This window comes from Oncorhynchus clarkii, chromosome 5 (assembly GCF_045791955.1).
Source record: "Oncorhynchus clarkii lewisi isolate Uvic-CL-2024 chromosome 5, UVic_Ocla_1.0, whole genome shotgun sequence".
Taxonomy (NCBI): domain Eukaryota; kingdom Metazoa; phylum Chordata; class Actinopteri; order Salmoniformes; family Salmonidae; genus Oncorhynchus; species Oncorhynchus clarkii.
The window spans coordinates 70,502,714-70,529,653 of record NC_092151.1 but is presented as its reverse complement, the minus strand read 5'-3'; the positions used below and the strand labels follow the sequence as shown (position 1 = coordinate 70,529,653).

The 26,940-nt window shown below is 42.9% G+C and overlaps 2 protein-coding genes across 8 annotated transcripts in view; one reads left to right on the top strand and one right to left on the bottom strand.

Annotated features, from left to right (window-relative positions):
* The window catches only part of LOC139409317 (Ral GEF with PH domain and SH3 binding motif 2), a 135,135-nt gene that overhangs the window by 29,050 nt on the left and 79,145 nt on the right, over positions 1-26,940 (bottom strand). The window lies entirely within an intron of this gene.
* Positions 1-26,940, top strand: part of LOC139409318 (angiopoietin-related protein 1-like) — a 43,985-nt gene that overhangs the window by 6,604 nt on the left and 10,441 nt on the right. For both annotated transcript variants that reach the window (XM_071154273.1, XM_071154272.1), the window contains exons 2-4: positions 12,904-13,163; positions 13,244-13,572; positions 13,827-14,118. In XM_071154273.1, the coding sequence (XP_071010374.1) occupies positions 12,956-13,163; positions 13,244-13,572; positions 13,827-14,118 (829 nt within the window). In that variant the 5' untranslated portion in view covers positions 12,904-12,955. The remainder of the gene's footprint in view (positions 1-12,903; positions 13,164-13,243; positions 13,573-13,826; positions 14,119-26,940) is intronic.

The following is a 26,940-nucleotide window of genomic DNA, read 5'->3' as shown; positions in this document are numbered from 1 at the left end:
ATCCATCAGACAGAACACTGACATATAGATGGAACCTGCTCCATCAATCATAGCTGGGCATAACAGGTACACAAATCTGATGACTTCAATCAAAATGAAGGGGAAAGACGGAGGCCATACAGCCATATACAGTGCCTTGCGAAAGTATTCGCCCCCCTTGAACTTTGCGACCTTTTGCCACATTTCAGGCTTCAAACATAAAGATATAAAACTGTATTTTTTTTGTGAAGAATCAACAACAAGTGGGACACAATCATGAAGTGGAACGACATTTATTGGATATTTCAAACTTTTTTAACAAATCAAAAACTGAAAAATTGGGCATGCAAAATTATTCAGCCCCCTTAAGTTAATACTTTGTAGCGCCACCTTTTGCTACGATTACAGCTGTAAGTCGCTTGGGGTATGTCTCTATCAGTTTTGCACATCGAGAGACTGACATTTTTTCCCATTCCTCCTTGCAAAACAGCTCGAGCTCAGTGAGGTTGGATGGAGAGCATTTGTGAACAGCAGTTTTCAGTTCTTTCCACAGATTCTCGATTGGATTCAGGTCTGGACTTTGACTTGGCCATTCTAACACCTGGATATGTTTATTTTTGAACCATTCCATTGTAGATTTTGCTTTATGTTTTGGATCATTGTCTTGTTGGAAGACAAATCTCCGTCCCAGTCTCAGGTCTTTTGCAGACTCCATCAGGTTTTCTTCCAGAATGGTCCTGTATTTGGCTCCATCCATCTTCCCATCAATTTTAACCATCTTCCCTGTCCCTGCTGAAAAAAAGCAGGCCCAAACCATGATGCTGCCACCACCATGTTTGACAGTGGGGATGGTGTGTTCAGCTGTGTTGCTTTTACGCCAAACATAACGTTTTGCATTGTTGCCAAAAAGTTCAATTTTGGTTTCATCTGACCAGAGCACCTTCTTCCACATGTTTGGTGTGTCTCCCAGGTGGATTGTGGCAAACTTTAAACAACACTTTTTATGGATATCTTTAAGAAATGTCTTTCTTCTTGCCACTCTTCCATAAAGGCCAGATTTGTGCAATATACAACGGATTGTTGTCCTATGGACAGAGTCTCCCACCTCAGCTGTAGATCTCTGCAGTTCATCCAGAGTGATCATGGGCCTCTTGGCTGCATCTCTGATCAGTCTTCTCCTTGTTTGAGCTGAAAGTTTAGAGGGACGGCCAGGTCTTGGTAGATTTGCAGTGGTCTGATACTCCTTCCATTTCAATATTATCGCTTGCACAGTGCTCCTTGGGATGTTTAAAGCTTGGGAAATCTTTTTGTATCCAAATCCGGCTTTAAACTTCTTCACAACAGTATCTCGGACCTGCCTGGTATGTTCCTTGTTCTTCATGATGCTCTCTGCGCTTTTAACGGACCTCTGAGACTATCACAGTGCAGGTGCATTTATACGGAGACTTGATTACACACAGGTGGATTGTATTTATCATCATTAGTCATTTAGGTCAACATTGGATTATTCAGAGATCCTCACTGAACTTCTGGAGAGAGTTTGCTGCACTGAAAGTAAAGGGGCTGAATAATTTTGCACGCCCAATTTTTCAGTTTTTGATTTGTTAAAAAAGTTTGAAATATCTAATAAATGTCGTTCCACTTCATGATTGTGTCCCACTTGTTGTTGATTCTTCACAAAAAAATACAGTTTTATATCTTTATGTTTGAAGCCTGAAATGTGGCAAAAGGTCGCAAAGTTCAAGGGGGCCGAATACTTTCGCAAGGCACTGTATATACACAGTACTAGTCAAAAGTTTGGACACACCAATTTAAGGTTTTTTATTTTTACTATCGTCTATACTGTAGAATAATAGTGAAGATATCAAAACTATGAAATAACACATGGAATCATGTAGTAACCAAAAAGTGTTAAACAAATCAAAATATATTTCATATTTGAGATACTTCGAAGTAGACACCCTTTGCCTTGATGACAGCTTTGCACACTCTTAGGTCAGTTAGGATCACCACTTTATTTTAAAGAACGTGAAATGTCAGAATAATAGTTTAGAGAAAGATTTATTTCAGCTTTTATTTCTTTCATCACATTCCCTGTGGGTCAGAAGTTTACATACACTCAATTAGTATTTGGTAGCATTGGCTTTTAACTTGGGTCAAACGTGTCGGGTAGCCTTCCACAAGCTTACAATAAGTTGGGTGAATTTTGGCCCATTCCTTCAGACAGAGCTGGAGTAATAACTAAGTCATATTTGAAGGCATCCTTGCTCACACACGTTTTCCAGTTCTGCCCACAAATTGTCTATAGGATTGAGGTCAGGGATTTGTGATGGCCACTCCAATACCTTGACTTTGTTGTCCTTAAGCCATTTTGCCACAACTTTGGAAATATGCTTGGGGTCATTGTCCATTTGGAAGACACATTTGAGACCAAGCTTTAACTTCCTGACTGATGTCTTGAGATGTTGCTTCAATATGTCCACATAATTTACCTCCTTATGATGCCATCTATTTTGTGAAGTGCACCAGTCCCTCCTGCAGCAAAGCACCCCCACAACATGATGCTGCCACCCATGGTGCTTCACGGTTGGGATGGTGTTCTTCGGATTGCAAGCCTCCCCCTTTTTCCTCCAAGAATAACGATGGTCATTATGGCCAAACAGTTCTATTTTTATTTCATCAGACCAGAGGACATTCTCCAAAAAGTATGACCTTTGTCCCGATGTACAGTTGCAAACCGTGGTCTGGCTATTTTATAGGCGGTTTTGGAGCAGATTCTTCCTTGCTGAGCGGCCTTTCAGGTTATGTTGATATAGGACTCATTTTACTGTGGATATAGATACTTTGTACCCGTTTCCTCCAGCATCTTCACAACGTCCTTTGCTGTTGTTCTGGGATTGATTTGCACTTTTCGCACCAAAGTACGTTCATCTCTAGGAGACAGAACATGTCTCCTTCCTGAGCGGTATGACGGCTGCGTGGTCCCAAGGTGTTTATACTTGCGTACTATTGTTTGTACAGATTAATGTGGTACCTTCAGGCATTTAGAAATTACTCCAAAGGATGAACCAGACTTGTGGAGGTCTACAATTTTTTTGAGGTCTTGGCTGATTTATTTTGATTTCCCCATGATGTCAAGCAAATAGGCACTGAGTTTGAAGGTTTGCCTTGAAATACATCCACAGGTTCTCCTCCAATTGACTTAAATTATGTAAATTAGCCTAATCAGAAGCTTCTAAAGCCATGACATCATTTTCTGGAATTTTCCAAGTTGTTTAAAGGCAGTCAACTTAGTGTATGTAAACTTCTGACCCACTGGAATTGTGATACAGTGAATTATAAGTGAAATAATCTGTCTGTAAACAATTGTTGGAAAAATTACTTGTGCACAAAGCAGATATCCTAACCGACTTGCCAAAACTATAGCTTGTTAACAAGAAATTTGGGGAGTGGTTGAAAAATGAGTTAATGACTTCAACCTAAGTGCATGTGAACTTCCGACTTCAACTATATGTTATATCGCTATATATGACTTAGGAATGTATATAAAATAAAAATAAATCTCACTACTCAAATAGTATTATTCATTTTTGCCAAATACGTGTGGTTATTAAATTGTGTGTTTTTAATAACCTGAGCACTGATGTGCGAGGGAGAGGCTGGCGCTCTATTGCTGCAGCCGGAAGTTATATAGAGCAGTGTGTGTAGCGAGCAGACGGAGAGAGAGACCCCCAAGGCAACTCTGCTACATCCAAGACTAGCTAACTTGTAGCAGCCAGTGTTCTTTATCATCCCATATAACAAAATATGTGTATAACTAAAACAACAGACCACAGCCTGTCGTTTCTAATGGGAGCAAATTAAATCAGTTTGCAGAACAAGCAAGGAGGTGGGCAGAGCAACGCATGAGGTAGCGAGATCCTATTGGCGTATTTGCATATTTCCGTTAGGGAACGACTACTCTGAATTCGCCCTTGCACACCTAAACGACGCAATATTCTGAAACATTGGCAAAGGGTAAAGTCTACAAAACCTAGTCCACTGTTCGTAACAGATTGTAGTTCATAAAGCTAGCTAGGCTTTTGAGGTCACATGCTGCGCATTCTCCCCAACTACATTCAATTAAACAGCCTACCTGTTGGTTGCTCGTTGTAGCCTACTCCTTCCGCTAACTAATTGCGTAATTTTATTCCGTCTTGTATTTATTTCATTAGTGAACTATCACTCCACTTAATTTTGAAAAATACTTCCCAGTGTTAAAAAGCAGGTTAAAATAGGCCTCTATACTTTTTTGCTCTTGCTAAATGAATACACAATTATTCAAATACGAACATCAGTTTGGATATTTGACTAACCGTGCACATCCCTAATACGTCTCTACCACGTTAACATTTAGTTAACTTTAACCCTGGTTGATAGCAGCAGCGATAACACAATCCCTCTCATTCATGATTGTCAGACAGTAGCCAGAACAGCTTCACTTGTTTCTCACAAGTGTAGCATGGGTTGTGAGTTCCGCAAACACACATGACCTTAACCAAACAAACGTTAGAGATGATAAATTATGGGCATTACCGATAATGGGGCACACATTGTTTCATAACTTCAATGAATATGCACAAAATGGCGAGCGAGCACATTCTGGAGCCACACTCCCCTTATTCTTGGACCATGAGACTTGCATCTCATGTCCCATAAAAAAAATATATATTTGCGACTGCTGGACTAAAAGAATCTTGGTTGACCAACAGCCTATCGACCAAACAATTGACCAGTCGACTAAATGGGGACAGCCCTAATACAGTAATACCCTAACAGAGAGAAAGGGCGAGATGTTGAGTGTCTCTTGTCCTGTTACTTCTCCATTAACAGCTCATGTGTGTAAGTGATCGGGAGTATATGGCTGAGAGAGAAGCAGAGGTTTGTGGCCAAAGTCATAGGTCAGCTGCCTATTAATAACCATTAGCAAGGTGAGCAGCCAGAGAGACTGATGGAGGTCACTGTTTCCATCATGTAAGGCTGGGAGAGGGAGACAGGCCAGGGCAGTTCCAGAACATACTGGCACAGTTACAACACACACCACTAAGCTAGTTTTCCTTTGTCTGGGGTTGGACATTGCGACATCTGTTAGGGGATACACAAACCATCCGCTGTGGTGCCTGAGCCAAAAATACTTCTCTTTTTATTAAATTTAGTTGAGAAGGGGGAGAAAGGGAAAGAAAGGGTTGAGATTTCTAACTGACTGTGTTTTCTGCTTTCCCAAGTCTGTCCATCATCCCTCACCTCTGTCACTACCCATTATCTACTACAGCCTCAATACTGACCCAGAAAGAGGGAGGAGAGGACAGAAAAGGGACAGCGAGAGAGCAAGTCAGAAGAGAGGTACAACAGTGTTACATCCATACTATACTGTAGGTGATTGTTGGGGCGGAGTGTTCTGGAGACAGCCAGGAAGAGTAGTGCATGTCCCACTTCTTCCAGAGCCAACTCTCCATCTAACAGTCAGTCTGTATTTACCTCCCTCGCCAGCTATGCGTCTCTGGGTGTGTTGTGCAGGTCGGAGTTGATTTGGTTTAATCGGCTCTGGGTGGACTGAGATTTAATCTGGCCTGGATGTCTTACTGAAAGAGACACTTCTCTTCAGCTTTTCAGAAACATTTTGTTAAGTTACAGCCTTATTCTAAAATTGATTAAATAAATGTTTTTCCTCATCAACCTACACACAATACCTCATAATGACAAAGTGAAACCGGTTATCATTTTTTTCAAATTGATTAAAAATAAAAAAAAACAGAAATACCTTATTTACATAAGTATTCAGACCCTTTGCTATGAGACTTAAAATTGAGCTCAGGTGCATCCTGTTTCCATTGATCATCCTTGAGGTGGTCCTACAACTTGATTGGAGTCCACCTGTGGTAAATGCAATTGATTGGACATGATTTGGAAAGGCACACACCTGTCTATATAAGGTCCCACAGTTGACAGTGCTTGCCTGAGCAAAAACCAAGCCATGAGGTCGAAGGAATTGTCCGTAGATCTCCGAGACAGGATTGTGTCACAGATCTTGGGAAGGGTACCAAAATATTTCTGCAGCATTGAAGGTCCCCAAGAACACAGTGGCCTCAATCATTCTTAAATGGAAAAAGTTTGGAACCACCAAGACTCTTCCTAGAGCTGGCATCTCGGCCAAACTGAGCAATCAGGGGGGGGAAGGGCCTTTTACTGAGGAATGGCTTCCATGACAGCCCCCTTGAAATTTGGCAAAATGCACCTAAAGGACTCAGACCATTAGAAACAAGATTCTCTGATGAAACCAGAGATCCTTGATGAAAACCTGCTCCAGAGCAATCAGGACCTCAGACTGGGGTCAAGGTTCACCTTCCAATAGGACAACGACACTAAGCACACAGCCAAGACAGCATAGGAGTGGCTTCGGGACAAGTCTCTGAATGTCCTTGAGTTGCCCAGCCGGAGCCCAGACTTGAACCCGATCAAACAACTTTGGAGAGACCTTAAAATAGCTCTGCGGCAAAGCTCCCCATCCAACCTGACAGAGCGTGAGGGGATCTGTAGAGAAGAATAGGAGAATTTTCATTATGAGCTATTGTGTGTAGATTGATGAAAAAAAAAACGAAAAAAAAAACAAAAAACTTCCATCCATTTTAGAATAAGGATGTAACAAAATGTGTTAAAATTCGAGGTCTGAATACTTTCCAAATGCACTATAGTGCACTTCTTTTGACAATAGCCCTTGTTGACAGTAGGGCACTAAATAGGCAATAAGGTGCCATTTGGGAGGTAGTCTGCAGCTGACTCAGTAGAGAGCTGGTTCTGTTTACATTCTGCCCCTTGCTACAGACAGGCACTTCCTGTAGGCCTTTTCTAGATGTTAGGACACAGAGTACAGGCCACTGACAGGTCTGGTCTGGATGATCTACTGTTGTGTTGTGCTTTACTTAGTGTACAGACAGAGAGTGGGAGAGACAGAATGTAATGACAGGTAGTGTATTGGTTTGTATGGAGTTAAAAAGGTACAGTAAAACTCCTCTCTCTCACAACCTGGAATGTCTTTCCTCTGGTGTTCTAGTTCTAAGAACCACCACAGAGGGGGACAAAATGACCCTAAAGCATAGAAGGGGAGAGACAGATGGAGTAAAAAAACAGTGACACTCAGGGGAGAGAGAGCAAGAGTGCAAGCATGATGGATGAGAGAGAGAGAGAAACGTGCATGTGAGAAAGAGAGAACAGAAAATCGAGATGAGGTCCGTCCTGTAATACTACCTGTCACATTCCAGACACCTCTGCCCCTGCAGTGTCTCAGAGGGAGCCTGATAATGGCACAATATGGGCATGGATGAAGGAGCTGCAAAACTACACGGAACAAAAATATAAAACGCAACATGCAACAATTTCAAAGATTTTATTGAGTTACATTTCACATAACGAAATTAGTCAAATGAAACACGGGACCAACACTTCACGTGTTGCGTTTATATTTTTGATCAGTATAGCTGCCTTGAGAGAGTGATGTGTGTGTGTGTATGCTTTTCATCCAACCTTTTTATGTGAGTAAAGTACATGTCGGATAAAGAAAAGTCACAGGCCTGATGAAAACTTTCCAAATGTAGACAAAACATACTAGACAAGGTGGGATCTTTTTGACTGTAAAATGAATCATGCGAGAAATGTCAGTGTAAACGTTTTTATGCGCAAATAGATATAATCATCATCATATTGAAGTAAACTTGAAGTCACACGATGATGTGTGGTCCTCCCACTACGACTAGTCGAGAAAGCATGCAGTTTAACAGGCTATAGATATGAATGATGCACTTTCACCACCCTGTGAAATTCAAGGTGATGAGCTTGATGCTCCTTTCAATAAATATCAAGGATCTTTTTCTGTTGACATGATAATCAATGCATGGCTGCAGTTTGACAAATACAAATAATCTCACTATTTTGTCTATAATAATAATAAATAATAATATTCTCATCATGTAGGCCAGGTTGGTTTTCTGTTCCAGCTCAAAATTAATTGAACCTGCCTGGTGTGCCAGGTCCAAATCAGTCCCTGATTAGAGGGGAACAATGAAAACAAGCAGTGGAACTGACTTCGAGGTCCAGAGTTGACTTTGAGGGATGTAAGCTACACGTGCACTCTAGCCAACAGCACGCAGATAGGAGTTGAAAATGCGATTGAAACCCATTTAACTTGTATTTTTTATTCGGTACCTGGGAATTTAATCTGAAAAAGGTATTATGTGCACTACTGTACGTCATCATATACAGCCATTCATCTGCAACAAGTCAATTTGATGGAAACATCTCTGCTGGGAATACGCACATATTGTCTTTATGCGGATTTTAGAACATACACTACTGTTCAAAAGTTTGGGTCACTTAATTTCTTTGTTTTTGAAGGAAGCGCACATTTTTTTGTCCATTAAAATAACATTAAATATATCAGGAATACAGTGTAGATATTGTTGATGTTGTGAATAGCTGGAAACGGCAGATTTTTTATGGAATATTTTTTTTATGGCCCATTATCAGAAACCATCACTCCTGTGTTCCAATGGCACGTTGTGTTAGCTAATCCAAGTTTATAATTTTAAAAGGCTAATTGATCATTAGAAAACCCTTTTGGAATTATGTTAGCACAGCTGAAAACTTTTTTTGATTAAAGAAACAGTAAGACTGGCCTTCTTTAGACTAGTTGAGTATCCGGAGCGTCAGCATTTGTGGGTTCGATTACAGGGTCAAAATAGCCAGAAACAACAAACTTTCTTCTGAAACTCGTCAGTCTATTCATGTTCTGAGAAATGAAGGCTATTCCATGCGAGAAATTGCCAAGAAACTGAAGATCTCGTACAACGCTGTGTACTACTCCCTTCACAGAACAGCTCAAACTGGCTCTAACCAGAATAGAAAGAGTAGTGGGAGGCCCGGGTGCACAACTGAGCAAGAGGACAAGTACATTAGAATGTCTAGTTTGAGAAAACGACGCCTCACAAGTCCTCAACTGGCAGCTTCATTAAATAGTACCCTCAAAACACTAGTCTCAATGTCAACAATGAAGAGGCGACTCCGGGATGCTGTCCTTTTGTCCAGTGTCTGTTCTTTTGCCCATCTTAATCTTTTATTTTTATTGGCCAGTCTGAGAGATGGGTTTTCTTTGCAACTCTGCCTTGAAGGCCAGCATGCCTGAGTCGCCTCTTCACTGTTGACGTTGAGGCTGGTGTTTTGCGGGTACTATTTAATGGCGCTGCCAGTTGAGGACTTGAGGCGTTTCTAAGTGAACCCAAACTTTGAACGGTAGTGTGTGTATGCGTGTATGTATAAAATGTCACCAATTGGATGGAAACCTAGCTAATGAATTCTATTTTTTTTTTTTTAAATCTCTGAATTTCCTGGAATTTCATTGGAACTGACCCCAACCCTGGTGTGCTACCTTCAGCAATAAATACGCTTTTTTTGAAAGAGTTCCATTGTCCTTCACATTTTGCTGAACCTCCTCTTTTCTTCAGTTTGCTCCTTACATTTTTGGGTTGGAAAGTGAGGTAATGGCAGTGATCCCTTCCTTTTGTGTGTGTGTGTGTGTGTGTGTGGAGAGCTTGAAGATGCTAAAGCCATTAACAGGGCAGTGAGTATACAGGATACAGAACCTGGTTGCGCTGTCAGGGGAATCTGCTGTTGGACTAACACACAGCCAGTGAAATAAAGAAAAGCACTCTACGCAGACACTTCTCACACAGTACTGGCTCAGCTCCCTAACATACACTGACACAAACAGGCTCCCTTTCACAGTATCCACACTAGAGGTCGACCGATTATGATTTTTCAACGCCGATACCGATTATTGGAGGACCAAAAAAGGCGATGCCGATTTTTTTTTTTTTTAAACGGCCAATTCTTATTGATTTGTAATAATGACAATTACAACAATCCTGAATGAACACTTATTTTAACTTAAATATAATAAAATCAATAAAAATAAATAATGAAACATGTTCAATTTGGTTTAAATAATGTAAAAACAAAGTGTTGGAGAAGAAAGTAAAAGTGCAATATGTGCCATGTAAGAAAGCTAACGTTTAAGTTCCTTGCTCAGAACATGAGAACATATGAAAGCTGGTGGTTCCTTTAAACATGAGTCTTCAATATTCCCAGGTAAGAGGTTTTAGGTTGTAGTTATAGTATTTATAGGACTATTTCTCTCTATGCCATTTGTATTTCATATACCTTTGACAATTGGATGTTCTAATAGGTACTTTAGTATTGCCAATGTAACAGTATAGCTTCCGTCCCTCTCCTCGCTCCTACCTGGGCTTGAACCAGGAACACATAGATAACAGCCACCCTCGAAGCAGCGTTACCCATCGCTCCACAAAAGCCGCAGCCCTTGCAGAGCAAGGGGAACAACTACTCCAAGTCTCAGAGCGAGTGACGTTTGAAACGCTATTAGCGCGCACCCCGCTAACTAGCTAGCCATTTCACATCGGTTACACCAGCCTAATCTCGGGAGTTGATAGGCTTGAAGTCATAAACAGCGCAATCCTTGAAGCACAGGGAAGAGCTGCTGGCAAAACGCACTAAAGTGCTGTTTGAATGAATGCTTACGAGCCTGCTGCTGACTACCATCGCTCAGTCAGACTGCTCTATCAAATATCAAATATCAAATCATAGACTTAATTATAACATAATAACACAGAAATACGAGCCTTTGGTCATTAATATGGTCGAATCCGGAAACTATCATTTCGAAAACAAAACGTTTAATCTTTCAGTGAAATACAGAACCGTTCCGTATTTTATCTAACAGGTGGCATCCATAAGTCTAAATATTGCTGTTACATTGCACAACCTTCAATGTTATGTCATAATTATGTACAATTCTGGCAAATTAGTTCACAATGAGCCAGGCTGCCCAAACTGTTGTATATACCCTGACTGTGCGTGCAATGAACGCAAGAGAAGTGACAATTTCACCTGTTTAATATTGCCTGCTAACCTGGATTTATTTTAGCTAAATATGCAGGTTTAAAAATATATACTTCTCTGTATTGAGTTTAAGAAAGGAATTGGTGTTTATAGTTAGGTTTATGGTTACAGTCGTGCAACGATTGTGCTTTTTTCGCAAATGCGCTTTTGTTAAATCATCACCCTGCGTTGCATTGATTATATGCAACGTCTACACGCTAGATAAACTAGTAATATCATCAACCATGTGTAATTAACTAGTGATTATGATTGTTTTTTATACGATAAGTTTAATGCTAGCTAGAAACTTACCTTGGCTTCTTACTGCATTCGCGTAACAGGCAGGCTCCACGTGGAGTGCAATGAGAGGCAGGTGGTTAGAGCGTTGGAGTAGTTAACTGTAAGGTTGCAAGATTGAATCCCGGAGGTGACAAGGTAAAAATCTGTCATTCTGCCCCTGAACAGGCAGTTAAACCCACTGTTCCTAGGCCGTCATTGAAAATAAGAATGTGTTCTTAACTGACTTGCCTAGTTAAATAAAAATATAAAAAAATCTGCCAAATCGGTGACCAAAAATACAGATTTTTGATTGCTTAGAAAACTTGAAATCGGCCCTAATTAAAATCGGCCATTTCGATTAATCGGTCGACCTCTATTCCACACTACTGATCTAAGTGACAGATTTGACTCCAGGTCTGAGGATCCACAACAGCATCTACAGGAGCCACACAGAGCCCCAGTTTCAGGGTGGGGGTGTTGGGTAGTGTTGTGTGGACTTACATAGGCCAAACTCAGAGTGTAAAATGGAGCTGTGTGTTTGAGAGAGAGGTGTTGAGAATCAAACACCAGCAGAGAGACAGAAACCACAATGGGGTTCAGAGAGAGGATATAGGATTCTGAGCAGGGCCAGGGAACTAGGGCAGAGTGGTGGGCAGGGCTGAGGGCATCAGACACCAGAGGTAAATTACATTTTCTACTTAACATACCTGTGAGCTTTGGTGTCTGGAGCCTTGTGGTGCCACGGTCTGTGTGTGCGAGTGTGTCTGGGTGTTTTGTGTGTGTGTGTGTGTGTGTTTGTGTCTGGAGCCTCGTGGTGCGTGTTTACAAAACCTGTCTGGCAGAAGGAGCCAGAACAGGCTTAGGATGTACAGCCAGGGGTTAAGAGGGGGGCAGTGGGGCGGGGTGGAGAGTTGGGGTCAGTCCGGGAAGGAGAAGCCAGCCAGAGCTCTCCTCGCTCAAAGAACTATCCTGTTAACATAGCCCCATCTGCAGGGAGAGGAAGTATGTCTCAGAGCCCTGCAGCACCAGGGAAGCCCAGGGGACTCAGCAGTCTGGGTGTTTAGGAAACAGCTCTGACAGAGAACAGACATCCAGACCTCCTGCAGAATGACTGAACAGCAATTTGTTCCCCAGCTCCCTGTGAGACCAGCTAGCCCTCCTACTGCTTGGTTTTAGATCATTACACAAACCCTGTTTGTCCGAGTATTGTTCTGGATTAAATTTCTGGCTTTAGTGCTAAAACATCTTATTGGGAATCATTCTGCCGCATGACTAATCGACTGCCTTAGGGATCATTGACGATCATTGACCATTTTCGCCAGGGCATTCACATAACGTCTACCCCAATCTGGTGTTTAAGTTGTATACTGTAAATGTCCACCGTTGGCAAGCCTGACTATTACTTCTGACTGAGGGAATGTCTGCTAGTAATTAGCTGTAAACATTTGTTGAATTCCAACCCTCTGTGTGCAAGCTACGTGTAGTCTTCACATCCTGCTTTGTTATGAATGATTCTGCTGCAAAACTATTTTCCCTTTTTAGGGATAAAATATACATGACCAGCACTCCTGGTACTTTGTTGTCAACAATCGAATTGTTCATTGTTGGAAACAGTAAGCCATTACTTCACACCAACTCCTGTTCCTTCATCGATTGCAGAGAAGCCCAGAGGAAGTCCAGGAGTCATCCAGACAGCCAGTAGAAGTACACTATGCAGGGTGTGGTGGGGGTGAGGCAGGGAGTGTCGTGGAGCCTGTGTGCCCTGCTCTGCCTCTTTTTCTTGGAGCAGAGCCAGTGCAGGGGCTCCAGACAGGCTAGAGAAACCAAGAAATATCCCCTGCTCAGGGCCAAACGAACTCCCACAGAAGACGTCAAGAAGTGCTCCTACACCTTTCTGATTCCCCAGCAGAAGATCACAGGTCAGTGTTTAGTCTTCTGTGAAGACGTCTATTTTACACCTTGTCACGTGACTTCGAATTAATCTAATGCCCATCATCAGGCCCCATCTGTGCCAGTGCAACGGGCCCCGAGCCGGACAAGGAGCGTGTGACACGGATGGACATAGCTGACGTAAGAGAGGTGCTGTTCAAGCAGAGACGGGAGATTGAGACCCTGCAGCTGGTGGTGGACGTGGACGGCAACATGGTGAACGAGATGAAGCTGCTCAGGAAGGAGAGCAGGAACATGAACTCCAGGGTGACCCAGCTCTACATGCAGCTGCTTCACGAGATCATCAGGAAGAGAGACAACTCTCTGGAGCTGGCCCAGCTGGAGAACCGGGTTCTCAACGTCACCTCAGAGATGCTGAGGCTAGCCTCCCGCTACAAGGTTAGAACGCCAAGGTGGAACTGAAACGCAACGTGGTTAATGTTACTTTCATGTAGAGGTGAAATTGAATGAAGGAGTGTGCTAGAAGCAGAACGCTGCTATAATATGGAACTTTAGAAGGCCAGCACTCACATAATATAGCTGGGGACAATATTTAGATGTGCCTATAGCACATGTAATGTTGCTAACATATCTGTTAGAAATATATCAAGACACTTCTGGTTTTTATGTTAACTTCTCTCTCCTGCCACAAGGAGCTGGAAGGGCGTTTTGCAGCGATGGCGGGGGTGGTGAACAACCAATCTGTGCTGATCGCTGCGTTGGAGGAGCAGTGTCTGCGGACCCTGGGGCGCAGTGAGATGCAGGTGGTCCCCCCGCTGGTCCAGGTGGTCCCAGAGAACATCCCCGTCAACAGCCGCTTCACCAACGAGATACAGAGGGATCACAACAACCGGGCATTCCCACGGGGGTCACGCATGGACTCCCCCACCGCCTCTCCATTTGGACTCAACCCGCCGCCACCGCAGGGCACGCTCACCTCAGAAGGTACGTACCAAATAACCCCGGGAGGGGTGGTTAGCGTTAATGAGACAAAGACTGAATAATTGTGTCCATTTACCAGAGCATGTCGAGTTGGTTGGAAGCAGTACTGGTATGGCAATTTCTGAATTAGGCAGAAGCTAAACTCACAGTAGGCCGGGCAGACATTTCACGTCTAATTGTCAGAGACGCTAAATTAGAATTGCGGCGGCCAATGGTGCATGTAATTTGGTGAACGCCTGGTGAAAGGGGAAACGGTCTGGACAATGGGCCGGCTGTGGTCCAGTGGGTTCATCCCTGGCAGGACAGACAGCGCAGTGAGATCACACATTCCTCTCAGTGCCTCTGGGACAGCTGGACTGGCTATAACCTACTGCTGGCGCGCGTGCTTGTGTATATGGAGTGAGTTCTAGAGAATTACACTGGGACCGGAGAGTATCTGTTAATCTGAGCTCTGGGAGTAAATATGTATTTCTGGGCGTATGGCTGGACTAAACTCAGTGCTGGCTTAAATGGGCCTTTGTGAGGATTGGCAGATATACAAACTGAGATAAAGAACTGCAGTGTAACACTGAGCAGGCACTCAGTGGCAAACACACAACACATTCACACAGCTGGCTGGTCAGAGCCAGGCTATAACCTGACCTCTGGCTGGATGATGCAAGCATATTCTGGCGTACGAGCCAGGCATACATACAGTGGGGACAAAGACAGCTCTACCTGCAGTTAATCACTGATCAGACACCCACACCACTGAAAACAGAACATAAAAAGGCCAATAAATGAAATATAAATATATAAATATATATATATATATATATATATATAAATAAAATACAGTCGCTAGTAAAAGTCCACACACACCTTGCATAGTCTTTTAATTTATGTTTAAGATATCATCTAAAACGGGATAAAAAAAAAAAAGTTGCATCTTGATCTACACAACCTACATTTTCAAAGCGAAAGCAAAATGACGGAACATTTTCCAAAATACTAAGAAATACAAATGAAGCATGTATTGTTTGCATATATGTCTTCACACTCCAGTGTTAATACTTGGTGGAAGCATCTTAAGCAGACATTACTGCTCTGAATAAGATTCTACCAACCTTTCACAACTCCTATGGCAACATATATCCACTTCGCGGCTGAGCCGGTTGCTCCAAGACGTTTCCACTTCACAATAACAGCACTTACAGTTGACCGTGGCAGCTCTGGCAGGGCAGACATTTGGCGAATTGACTTGTTGGAATGATGGCATCCCATGGCAGTGCCACGTTGAAAGTTACTGACCTCTTCAGTAAGGCCATTCTATTTGTCTATGGAGACTGAATGGGCGTGTGCTCGATTCTATACACCTGTCAGCAACAGGTGTGGCTGAAAAGTTTAATCTACATACTTTTGTATATATAGTGTATGTTCCGAGATTCATCCGACGGCATTGAGTTTACCACATCAGTCACCGGCTTCAATAATAAGTGCATTGACGACGACGTCCCCACAGTGACCGTACATATCCCAACCAGAAGCCAGGGATTACAGACAACATCCACACTGAGCTAAATGCTAGAGCTGCCGCTTTCAAGGAGCAGGACACTGATCTGGACGCTTATAAGAAAATCCTGCGTCTGTGTGATCACGCTCTTCTTAGCCAATATTAATTAGGACTACCTGACATGATGACTCCTTGCTGTCCCCAGTCCACCTGGCTGTGCTGCTGCTCCAGTTTCAACTGTTCTGCCTTATTATTATTGGACCATGCTGGTCATTTTATGACCATTTGAACATCTTGGCCATGTTCTGTTATAATCTCCACCCGGCACAGCCAGAAGAGGACTGGCCACCCCACATAGCCTGGTTCCTCTCTAGGTTTCTTACTAGGTTTTGGCCTTTCTAGGGAGTTTTTCCTAGCCACTGTGCTTCTACACCTGCATTGCTTGCTGTTTGTGGTTTTAGGCTGGGTTTCTGTACAGCACTTTGAGATATCAGCTGATGTACGAAGGGCTATATAAATAAATTTGATTAATTAGTAAGACCTTTAAAAGAGGTCAACATTCACAAGGCCGCAGGGCCGGATGGGTTACCAGGATGCGTACTCAGAGCATGCGCTGACCAGCTGGCAAGTGTCTTACCTGACATTCTCAACCTCTCTCTGACCCAGTCTGTAACACCTACAATGTTTCAAGCAGACCACCCTATGTCCAAGAACACAAGGTAACCTGCATAAATGACATTCACCCTGTAGCTCTCATCTGTAGCCATGAAATGCTTTGGAAGGCTGGTCATGGCTCACATTAACACCATTATCCCAGAAACCCTGGACACACTCAAATTCACATATCACCCCAAAAGATGATGCAATCTCTATTGCACTCCACACTGCCCTTTCCCGCCTGGACAAAAGGAACACGTGAGAAGGCTGTTCATTGACTACAGCTCAGCGTTCAACACCATAGTGCCCTCCAAGTTCATCACTAAACTAAGGACCCTGGGATTAAACACCTCCCTCCAACTGGATTTTGGACTTCCTGATTGGCCTCCCCCAGGTGGTGAGGGTAAGGAACACATCCACCACGCTGACCCTCGAGATGGGGGCCCCGTATGCTTAGTCCCCTCCTGTGCTCCCTGTTCACCAATGACTGCGGATGACTCCAACATCATAAAGTTTGCCGACAACATGATGGTGGTAGGCCTGATCACCGATGAGAGCCTATTAGGGAGGTCAGAGACCTGGCAGTGGTGCAGGACAACCACCTCTCCCTCAACATCAGCAAGACAAAAGAGCTGATCGTAGACTACAGGAAAAGGAGAGCTGAGCACTCCCCCATTTACATCGACGGGGCTGTAGTGGAGCGGGTCGATAGATTCAAGTTCCTCGGTGTCCACATCACTAAGGACCCATCATTGTCCAAACACACCAACACAGTTGTGAAGAGGGCACAACAATGACTCTTCCCCCTCAGGTGGCTGAAAAGATATGACACTGGCCCTAAGAATCTCCTAAAGTTCTACAGCAGCATCGAGAGCATTTTGACTGGCTACATCACCGCTTGGTATGGCAACTGCTTGGCATCTGACTGCAAGGCGCTACAGAGGGCAGTGCGTGTGGCCCAGTACATCACTGGGGCCGAGCTCCCTGCCACCCAGGACCTCTATACCAGCCAGTATCAGAGGAAGGACCAAAAAATGTAAAAAAGACTCCAGTCACCCACGTCAGACTGTTCTCTCTGCTACCGCATGGCAAGCGGTACAGGAGTGCCAAGTCTTGGACCAAAAGGCTCCTTAACAGCTTCTATCTCCAACTCATAAGACTGCTGAACTATTAATCAAAATGGCCACCCAACAATTTACATTGACACCCACCCATTTGTTTTTACACTGCTGCTACTCACTGTTTATTATCTATGCATAGTCACTTTACCGCTACCTACATGTACAAATGACCTTGACAAACCGGTACCCCCTGTATAAAGCCTCGTTATTGTGTTAGTTATTTTTTGTTTTTTTACTGTAGTTTATTTAGTAAATATTTTCTTAACCAACAATGCAGTTCAATAAATAAAGTTAAGGGCTTGTAAGTAAACATGTCACGGTAAGGTCTACTACACCTGTTGTATTTGGCGCATGTGCCGAATAAAGTTTGATATGATTTGATTAACTTTTTGGCCTAAATTAAAAACAAATACAACACAGAGTGAAACCCTCAGAATTTTCAAGTATTGTGGTGGCAGCATCATGTTATGGGTATGCTCGTCATTGGCAGGGACTGGGGAGTTTGTAAAAATCAATATGAAAGGAGTAAAGCACATGTAAAAAGGAAAAGCCCTCAGACTTCTGAAAACCTAACCCTGGGAGAGTTTTATTTTTCATCGAAACAATTACACACATTTGAATGCTGAATGTTCCTGAGTGGTCTTGTCTCAAATCAGAGCCAAAGTTTGAATATTACTGTCCATCAATGATTCCCAACCAAATTTACTGAGCTTGAGCAATTTGAACAAAAACAAAATGGACATCATACCAAGAGTTGTGAAAACTTGGTATATTATTATTCAAAAAGATTCACAGCTCTAAAAGACTGCCAAGGGTACTTCCACTAAAAATTAACTCGGTGTGAGGACATAAGCAATTAAGAAATGTATTAATGTTTTTACAGTGGTGTAAAGTAAAAAATACTTTAAAGTACTACTTAAGATGTTTTTTCGGGGGTATTTGTACTTTTTAGATCTTTTACTCCACTACATTCCTAATGGAAATAATGTACTTTTTACTCCATACATTTTCCCTCAATCAAAAGTATGTTACATTTAGAAAGCTTAGGACAGGAAAATGGTCAAATACACGCACTAATCAAGAGAACGTCCCTATTCATCCCTACTCCCTCTGATCTGGCGGACTCACTAAACAAACACTTTGTTTGTAAATGATGTCAGTGTTGGTGTGCCCCTGGCTATCCATAACATTTTTAAACAAGAAAATCATGCCGTCTGCTTTGCTTAATATAAGGAATGTCAAATACTTAGACTTTTACTCACTATTTTACTGGGTGACTTTCACTTTTATTTGAGTAATTTTCTATTAAAGGTATCTTTACTTTTAATCAAGTAGGACAATTGGGTACTTTTCCACAATAGTTTTTTTTATTTTTTTTTAACAAATTTCCTCTAACTTTCTTTTACTTTGAAAATGCTGAGTAGGTTGTGTAGAGGAAAAATGCAATGTAATCCCTTTTTAGAAATAATTTTAAGGAAGCAAAATGTGAAGACTGGGCAAAGGGTTGGGACTATGCACTGTACACTATACCTATTCAAATCCTAGATTACAGGCCTAGATTACAGTCAGAAGCCGTAATCAGCTGGAGAAAGCTGAGAGACCCGACTCAACTAACTCTCTCCTGACTAGTGCCCACAAAAACACATCTCCCATGTGAGCAATATCATTTTCAGCATGAAACCAATTTGCAGGGTGATAATACTTCTTGGAAATACCTCTGAAAGATAGGGAAAGAGCATTTTATTATGACTGGAGATTTGACCGTGGTGGTTTGAAGACCGCAGAGCGGGTTTAAACAAACAGATGGCTGACAATGAACTTACTGCAACCGTCACTCACTAGAATAATGAGCTAGGGCTATGTCCTGGGGAAATAGTGAGGTGAAACTGAGAAGACAGATGGAGCATTTGATTACGGAGGAAAGAAGAATCTCTGGTCGGTCTTCGGGTAAAGTGTAATGGCGAGGAAAGTCAGACTAATCTCGAGGTCAAACTGCCACTACCTGTCTCTAAATGGGCCACTCTCAGGCCTGCTGTGGGCCAGCTGGCGTCTGCCTTATATAAACCCTTCAGCTGGGAGTACTGTAGGGCCACAACTACTGTGACAGGTCAATAGGTAGGGCTGTGAACATTAAAGCGTTAAAATGTTTCAACAAAGTTGGGATACTTAACATTAAGAAAAACCCCTAACCGAAAAACGTTTCATAACCCCACAGTGCATTTATCGCAAAACATTTTCTGTGTTATAGTCGATAGGCTATAAAATGGACATTTGTGTAATTCAAATAAAACCAGAGAGGAAGAGGTGAACTTCAGGCAACTTTGGTTAATTTGCAAGGCAAGAAATTGCGAGATGCAGATTACCCCATCCTCTCTCTCCCCCTTGGGCAGGCCTGCCTGCTTGGTCTCTTCGCTAATGATGCAAGTGTGTGTTCAGTCTTTGGTCTGTTGCATGCAGAATATTCTATCCTATTCATGGCACTGATGTCACCGGGATACAGAGGTATCTTCGGGACAGTCTTGCGAGTACCAGGTAGCCTACTAATTTTTGCCTCATAATATGAAATTACAGTAGGCTATCTATCGGTAGCCTTTATTGATTACCCTTTTCAGACATAATGGAATGTGCCTCGCCTACACCATGTTTATATGTCCGTCAGGGTAGTTGCTGGAAGGCTACACTATGGATTTTTAAACGCCGACAAAACCTTCTTTGTAATATTTCAGTTTTGGAGAATCTCTTACACAATGCGTTAGTTATTTATAGTAATCCTAGGTGTAAAATGGTAAATAATGGATATTTCTCAGGAAGTATTAAAATTGTCAAGAGGAGTAAAACAAGTGTCCACTATCAACATGTTCAAAAGTTTGGGGTCACTTAGAAATGTCCTTATTTTTGAAAGTAAAGCAAAAAAAAGATTGTCCATTAAAATAACATCAAATTGATCAGAATTACAATGTAGACACAATTAACTCTGTAAATGACTATCGTAGCTGGAAACGGCTGATTGTTAATGGAATATCTACATAGGCGTACAGAGGCCCATTATCAGCAACCATCACTCCTGTGATCCAATGGCATGTTGTGTTAGCTAATCCAAATGTATAATTTTAAAAAGGCTAATTGATCATTAGAAAATCATTTTGCAATTATGTTAGCACAGGTGAAAACTGTTGTTCTATGACATAATATTGAAGGTTGTGCAATGTAACAGCAATATTTAGACTTAGGGTTGCCACCCGTTCAATAAAATACGGAACGGTTTTGTTTTCTAAATTAGTTTCCGGATTTGACCATATTAAATGACCAAAGGCTCATATTTCTGTGTTTATTATATTATAATTAAGTCTATGATTTGATATTTGACAGAGCAGTCTGAGCGGTGGGCTAATAAGCATTCATTCAAACTTACCTGCGTTTGCCAGCAGCTCAAAGCAATGATTGAAGCACAGCGCTGTTGATGACTTCAAGCCTATCAACTCCTGAGATTAGGCTGGCAATACTAAAGTGCTTATTAGAACATCCAATAGTCAAAGGTATATGAAATACAAATGGTTGAGAGAGAAATAGTCCTGTGTCATAATTCCAATAATAATTCCAATCTAAAACTTCTTAACTGGGAATATTGAATAAGTCGGAATATTGAACCAGCTTTCATATGTTCTCAGCAAGGAACTTAAACATTAGCTTTTTACATGGCACATATTGCACATTTACTTTCTACTCCAACACTGTGTTGTTGCATTATTTAAACCAAATTGAGCATGTTTCATTATTTATTTGAGACTAAATAGATTTTATTTATGTATTATATTAAGTTAATGGACTGCACCAGATTTGCCAGTTCTTGCTGTGAGATGTTACCCCACTCGTCCACCAAGGCACCTGCAAGTTCCTGGACATTTCTGGGGGGAATGGCCCTAGCCCTAACCCTCCGATCCAACAGGTCCCAGACATGCTCAATGGGATTGAGATCCGGGCTCTTCGCTGGCCATGACAGAACACTGAGAGTCCTGTCTTGCAGGAAATCATGCACAGAATGAGCAGTATGACTGGTGGCATTGTCATGCTGGAGGGTCGTGTCAGGATGAGCCTGCGGGATGAGTACCACACGAGGGAGGACGTCTTCCCTGTAACGCACAGCGTTCAAATTGCCTGCAATGACAACAAGCTCAGTCCGATGATGCTGTGACACACTGCCCCCAGACCATGACGGACCCTCCACCTCCAAATCGATCCCGCTCCAGAGTACAGGCCTCGGTGTAACGCTCATTCCTTCGACGATAAACGCAAATCCGACCATCACTCCTGGTGAGACAAAACCACGGCTCGTCAGTGAAGAGCACTTTTTGCCAGTCTGCGTGATCCAGCGACGGTGGGTTTGTGCCCATATGTGATGATGTTGCCTGTGATGTCTGGTGACAACCTGCTTTAACAACAGGCCTACAATCCCTCAGTCAAGCCTCTCTCAGCCTATTGAGGACAGTCTGAACACTGATGAAGAGATTGTGCGTTCTTATGGTAACTCGGGCAGTTGTTGCCATCCTGTACCTGTCCCGAAGTTGTAATGTTCGGATGTACCGATACTGTGCAGGTGTTGTTACACGTGGTCTGCCACTGCGAGGACGATCAGATGTCTGTCCTGTCCACTTGTAGTGCCGTCTTAGGCGTCTCACAGAACGGATATTGCAATTTATTGCACTGGCCACATCTGCAGTCCTCATGCCTCCTTACAGCATCCCTGCAGATGAGCAGGGAAGCTGGGCATCTTTCTTTTGGTATTTTTCCAGAGTCAGTAGAAAATCCTCTTTAGTGTTCTAAGTTTTCATAACTGTGACCTTAATTGCCTACCGTCTGTAAGCGGTTAGTGTCTTAATGACCGTTCCACAATTCCATGTTATTGAACAAGCACGGGAAACAGTGTTTAAACCCTATACAATGAAGATCTGTGAAATAATTTGGATTTTTACAAATTATCTTTGAAAGACAGGGTCCTGAAAAAGGGAAGTTACTTTTTTTTGCAGATAGATAGATACACACACACACCCCCCCGAGTGGCGCAGTGGTCTGAGGCACTGCATCTCCGTGCAAGAGGCGTCCCTACAGTCCCTGGCCCAAATCTGGCTCTAGTACATCCGGCTGTGAATGGGAGTCCCATAAGGCGGCGCAAAATTGGCCCAGTGTAGTCTGGGTTTGGCTGGGGTAGGCAGTCATTAAAAATAAGAATGTCCATAACCTTTTTGTGAAAGGGGGCAGCATTTTCACTTTTGGATGAATAGCGTGGTCCAGAGTGAACTGCCGCCTACTCTGTCCCAGATGCAAATATATGCATATTATTATTAGTATTGGATAGAAAACACCCAGAAGTTTCTAAAACTGTTTGAATGATGTCTGTGAGTATAACATAACTCATATGGCAGGCGAAAACCTGAGGAAAAATCCAACCAGGAAGTGGGACATTGAGGTTTGTAGTTTTTCAAAGCTTGGCCTACCGAATACACATTGAGATATGTATAAAGTTGCACTTCCTACGGCTTCCACTAGACGTCAACCGTCTTTAGAAACTTGAATGAGGATTCTACTATAAAGGAGGGGCTCATGAGACCTCAGTCAGTGTTCTGGCAGAGTGCCTTGGTCTCATGACGTGCGCTCTCGACAGATTTACCTCGCGTTCCAGTGCTTTTCTACAGACAAAGGAATTCTCCGGTTGGAACATTGATGTTTTGATGTTTTATGTTAAAAACATCCTAAAGACTGATTCCATAAATCGTTTGACATGTTTTTAAAGGACTAACGGAACTTTTCAAGTTTTTGTCTGGACGAAGTGCCTGCACCTCATGAAGACGGATTACTGGGCTGAACACACTAACAACAAGTGGCTATTTGGACATAAATTATGGACTTTATGGAACAAATCAGTCATTTATTGTAAAACTGGGGTGCCTTCTGATGAAGTATAAAGGTAAGTGAATATTTATGGTTTTATTTCTAACTTTGTTGACTCCAAAATGGCGGATATTCCTCTGGCTGTTTTGGGTTCTGAGCGCCGTTCTCAGATTATGCTTTTTCGGTAAAGTTTTTTTTAAATCTGACACAGCAGTTAGATTAAGGAGAAGTCCATCTTTAATTCTGTGAATAAAGCTGTATCTTTTATCAATGTTTATTATGAACATTTCTGCAAAATCACCGGATGTTTTGGAATCCAAACATTACTGCACATAACGAGCCAATGTAAACTGAGATTTTTGGCTATAAATATGTACATTATCGAACAAAACATACATGTATTGTGTAACATGATGTCCTATGAGTGTCATCTGATGAAGATCAAAGGTTAGTGATTCATTTTATTTAATTCGGCCAAGCTTTTCATCCAAAATTCCGAATGCTGCCCCCTATCCTAGAGAAGTTTAACCTTTTGCGTGTAGGGGGCAGTATTTTCGTTTTTGGCAAAAAAACTTACCCATTTGAAACTGCCTATTTCTCAGCCCCAGAAACTAGAATATGCATATACTGGTCAGATTAGGATAGAAAATACTAAAGTTTCCAAAACTGTAAAAATATTGTCTTTGAGTATAACAGAACTGATATTGCAGGCAAAAGCCTGAGAAAAATCCAATCAGGAAGTGGCTTCTATAATGAAAGCTCCATGTTCCATAGCCTGCCTTCGCTCCATTTAAAGGGATATCAACCAAATCCTTTTCCTATCGCTTCCTCAAGGTGTCAACAGTCTTTAGACATAGTTGCAGGCTTTTATTTTGAAAAATTAGCGTGAAGGATCACAAAGCGTAAGTGAATAGGTGGGAGCTCTCAGAGTGAGTTTTTGCGCAACTGAGAAAGCCGCCATTGTTCCTCTCGCTGTTATTGAAAAACCTACACACTCGGTTGATATATTATCGAATATATACACTGCTCAAAAATAATAAAGGGAACACTTAAACAACACAATGTAACTCCAAGTCAAACCCCCAATAAAGGAGTGGTTCTGCAGGTGGGGACCACAGACCACTTCTCAGTTCCTATGCTTCCTGGCTGATGTTTTGGTCACTTTTGAAATGCTGGCGGTGCTTTCACTCTAGTGGTAGCATGAGACGGAGTCTACAACCCACACAAGTGGCTCAGGTAGTGCAGCTCATCCAGGATGGCACATCAATGCGAGATGTGGCAAGAAGGTTTGCTGTGTCTGTCAGCGTAGTGTCCAGAGCATGGAGGCGCTACCAGGAGACAGGCCAGTACATCAGGAGACGTGGAGGAGGCCGTAGGAGGGCAACAACCCAGCAGCAGGACCGCTACCTCCGCCTTTGTGCAAGGAGGAGCACTGCCAGAGCCCTGCAAAATGACCTCCAGCAGGCCACAAATGTGCATGTGTCTGCTCAAACGACCCGACGTCCACAGGTGGGGGTTCTGCTTACAGCTCAACACAGTGCAGGACGTTTGGCATTTGCCAGAGAACACCAAGATTGGCAAATTCGCCACTGGCGCCCTGTGCTCTTCACAGATGAAAGCAGGTTCACACTGAGCACCTGACAAGACGTGACAGTCTGGAGACGCCGTGGAGAACGTTCTGCTGCCTGCAACATCCTCCAGTATGACCGGTTTAGCGGTGGGTCAGTCATGGTGTGGGGTGGTATTTCTTTGGGGGGCCGCACAGCCCTTCATGTGCTCGCCAGAGGTAGCCTGACTGCCATTAGGTACCGAGATGAGTTCCTCAGACCCCTTGTGAGACCATATGCTGGTGCGGTTGGCCCTGGGTTCCTCCTAATGCAAGACAATGCTAGACCTCATGTGGCTGGAGTGTGTCAGCAGTTCCTGCAAGAGGAAGGCATTGATGCTATGGACTGGCCCGCCTGTTCCCCAGACCTGAATCCAATTGAGCACATCTGGGACATCATGTCTCGCTCCATCCACCAACACCACGTTGCACCACAGACTGTCCAGGAGTTGGCGGATGCTTTAGTCCAGGTCTGGGAGGAGATCCCTCAGGAGACCATCCGCCACCTCATCAGGAGCATGCCCAGGCGTTGTAGGAAGGTCATACAGGCACGTGGAGGCCATACACACTACTGAGCCTCATTTTGACTTGTTTTAAGGACATTACATCAAAGTTGGATCAGCCTGTAGTGTGGTTTTCTACTTAAAATTTTGAGTGTGACTCCAAATCCAGACCTCCATGGGTTGATACATTTGATTTCCATTGATAATTTTTGTGTGATTTTGTTGTTAGCACATTCAACTATGTAAAGAAAAAAGTATTTAATAAGAATATTTCATTCATTCAGATCTAGGATGTGTTATTTTAGTGTTCTCTTGATTTTTGTTGAGCAGTGTATTTTAAAAAAGACATGAGGATTGATTATAAAAAACGTTTGACATGTTTCTGTGGACATTATAGATATTATTTGGAATATACATCTGCGTTGTCGTGACCGCTCTTTCCTGTGGATTTCTGAACATAACGCGACAAACAAACATCAGTATTTTGGGTATAAAAATAATCTTTATGGAACAAAAGGAACATTTGTGTAACTGGGAGTCTCGTGAGTGAAAACATCCAAAGATCATAGGTAAACGATTAATTTGATTGCTTTTCTGATTTCGTGGCCAAGCTTCCTGATGCTAAGTGTACATGATGTTATGCTATGCTATCGATAAACGTACACAAACACTTGGATTGCTTTCGCTGTAAAGCATCATTTCAAAATCTGAGACGACAGGCGGATTAACAAAAGGCTAAACTGTGTTTTGCAATATTGCACTTGTGATTTCATGAATATGAATATTTTTTAGTAATATTATTTGACTGTTGCGGTATGCTATTCAGCGGTTGCTGATGAAAATTATCCCACTAACGGGATGGGTAGCGCCAAGAAGTTAAGAGGTTAACAAACTATAGTTTTGGCAAGTTGTTTACGACATCTACTTTGTGGATGACACAAGTCATTGTTCCAACAACTGTTTATAGATTATTTCACTTATAGGACTCCCGGGTGGCGCAGTGGTTAAGGGCGCTGTACTGCAGCGTCAGCTGTGCGATCAGAGACTCTGGGTTCGCGCCAAGGCTCTGTCGCAACCGTCGCAACCTGCCGCGACCGGGAGGTCCGTGGGGCGACGCACAATTGGCCTAGCGTCGTCTGGGTTAGGGAGGGATGTCCTTGTCTCATCGCGCACCAGCGACTCCTGTGGCGGGCCGGGCGCAGTGCGCGCTAACCAAGGTTGCCGACACATTGGTGCGGCTGGCTTAAGAAGCAGTGCGGCTTGGTTGGGTATCGGAGGACGCATGACTTTCAACCTTGGTCTCTCCCGAGCCCGTACGGGAGTTGTAGCAATGAGACAAGATAGGAGCTACTAAAAACAATTGGATACCACGAAAATTGGGGAGAAAAAGGGGTCAAATTTTTAAAAAGAGTTTACAAGGTGGTGGTGCGGTCAGCCCAATGCATCGTCGGGGGCACACTGCTAGCCTCCAAGACATCTACAGCACCCGCTGTCACAGGAAGGCCAAGAAGGTCATAAAGGACCTCAGCCACCCGACCAAAGCCTGTTCACCCCCCTACC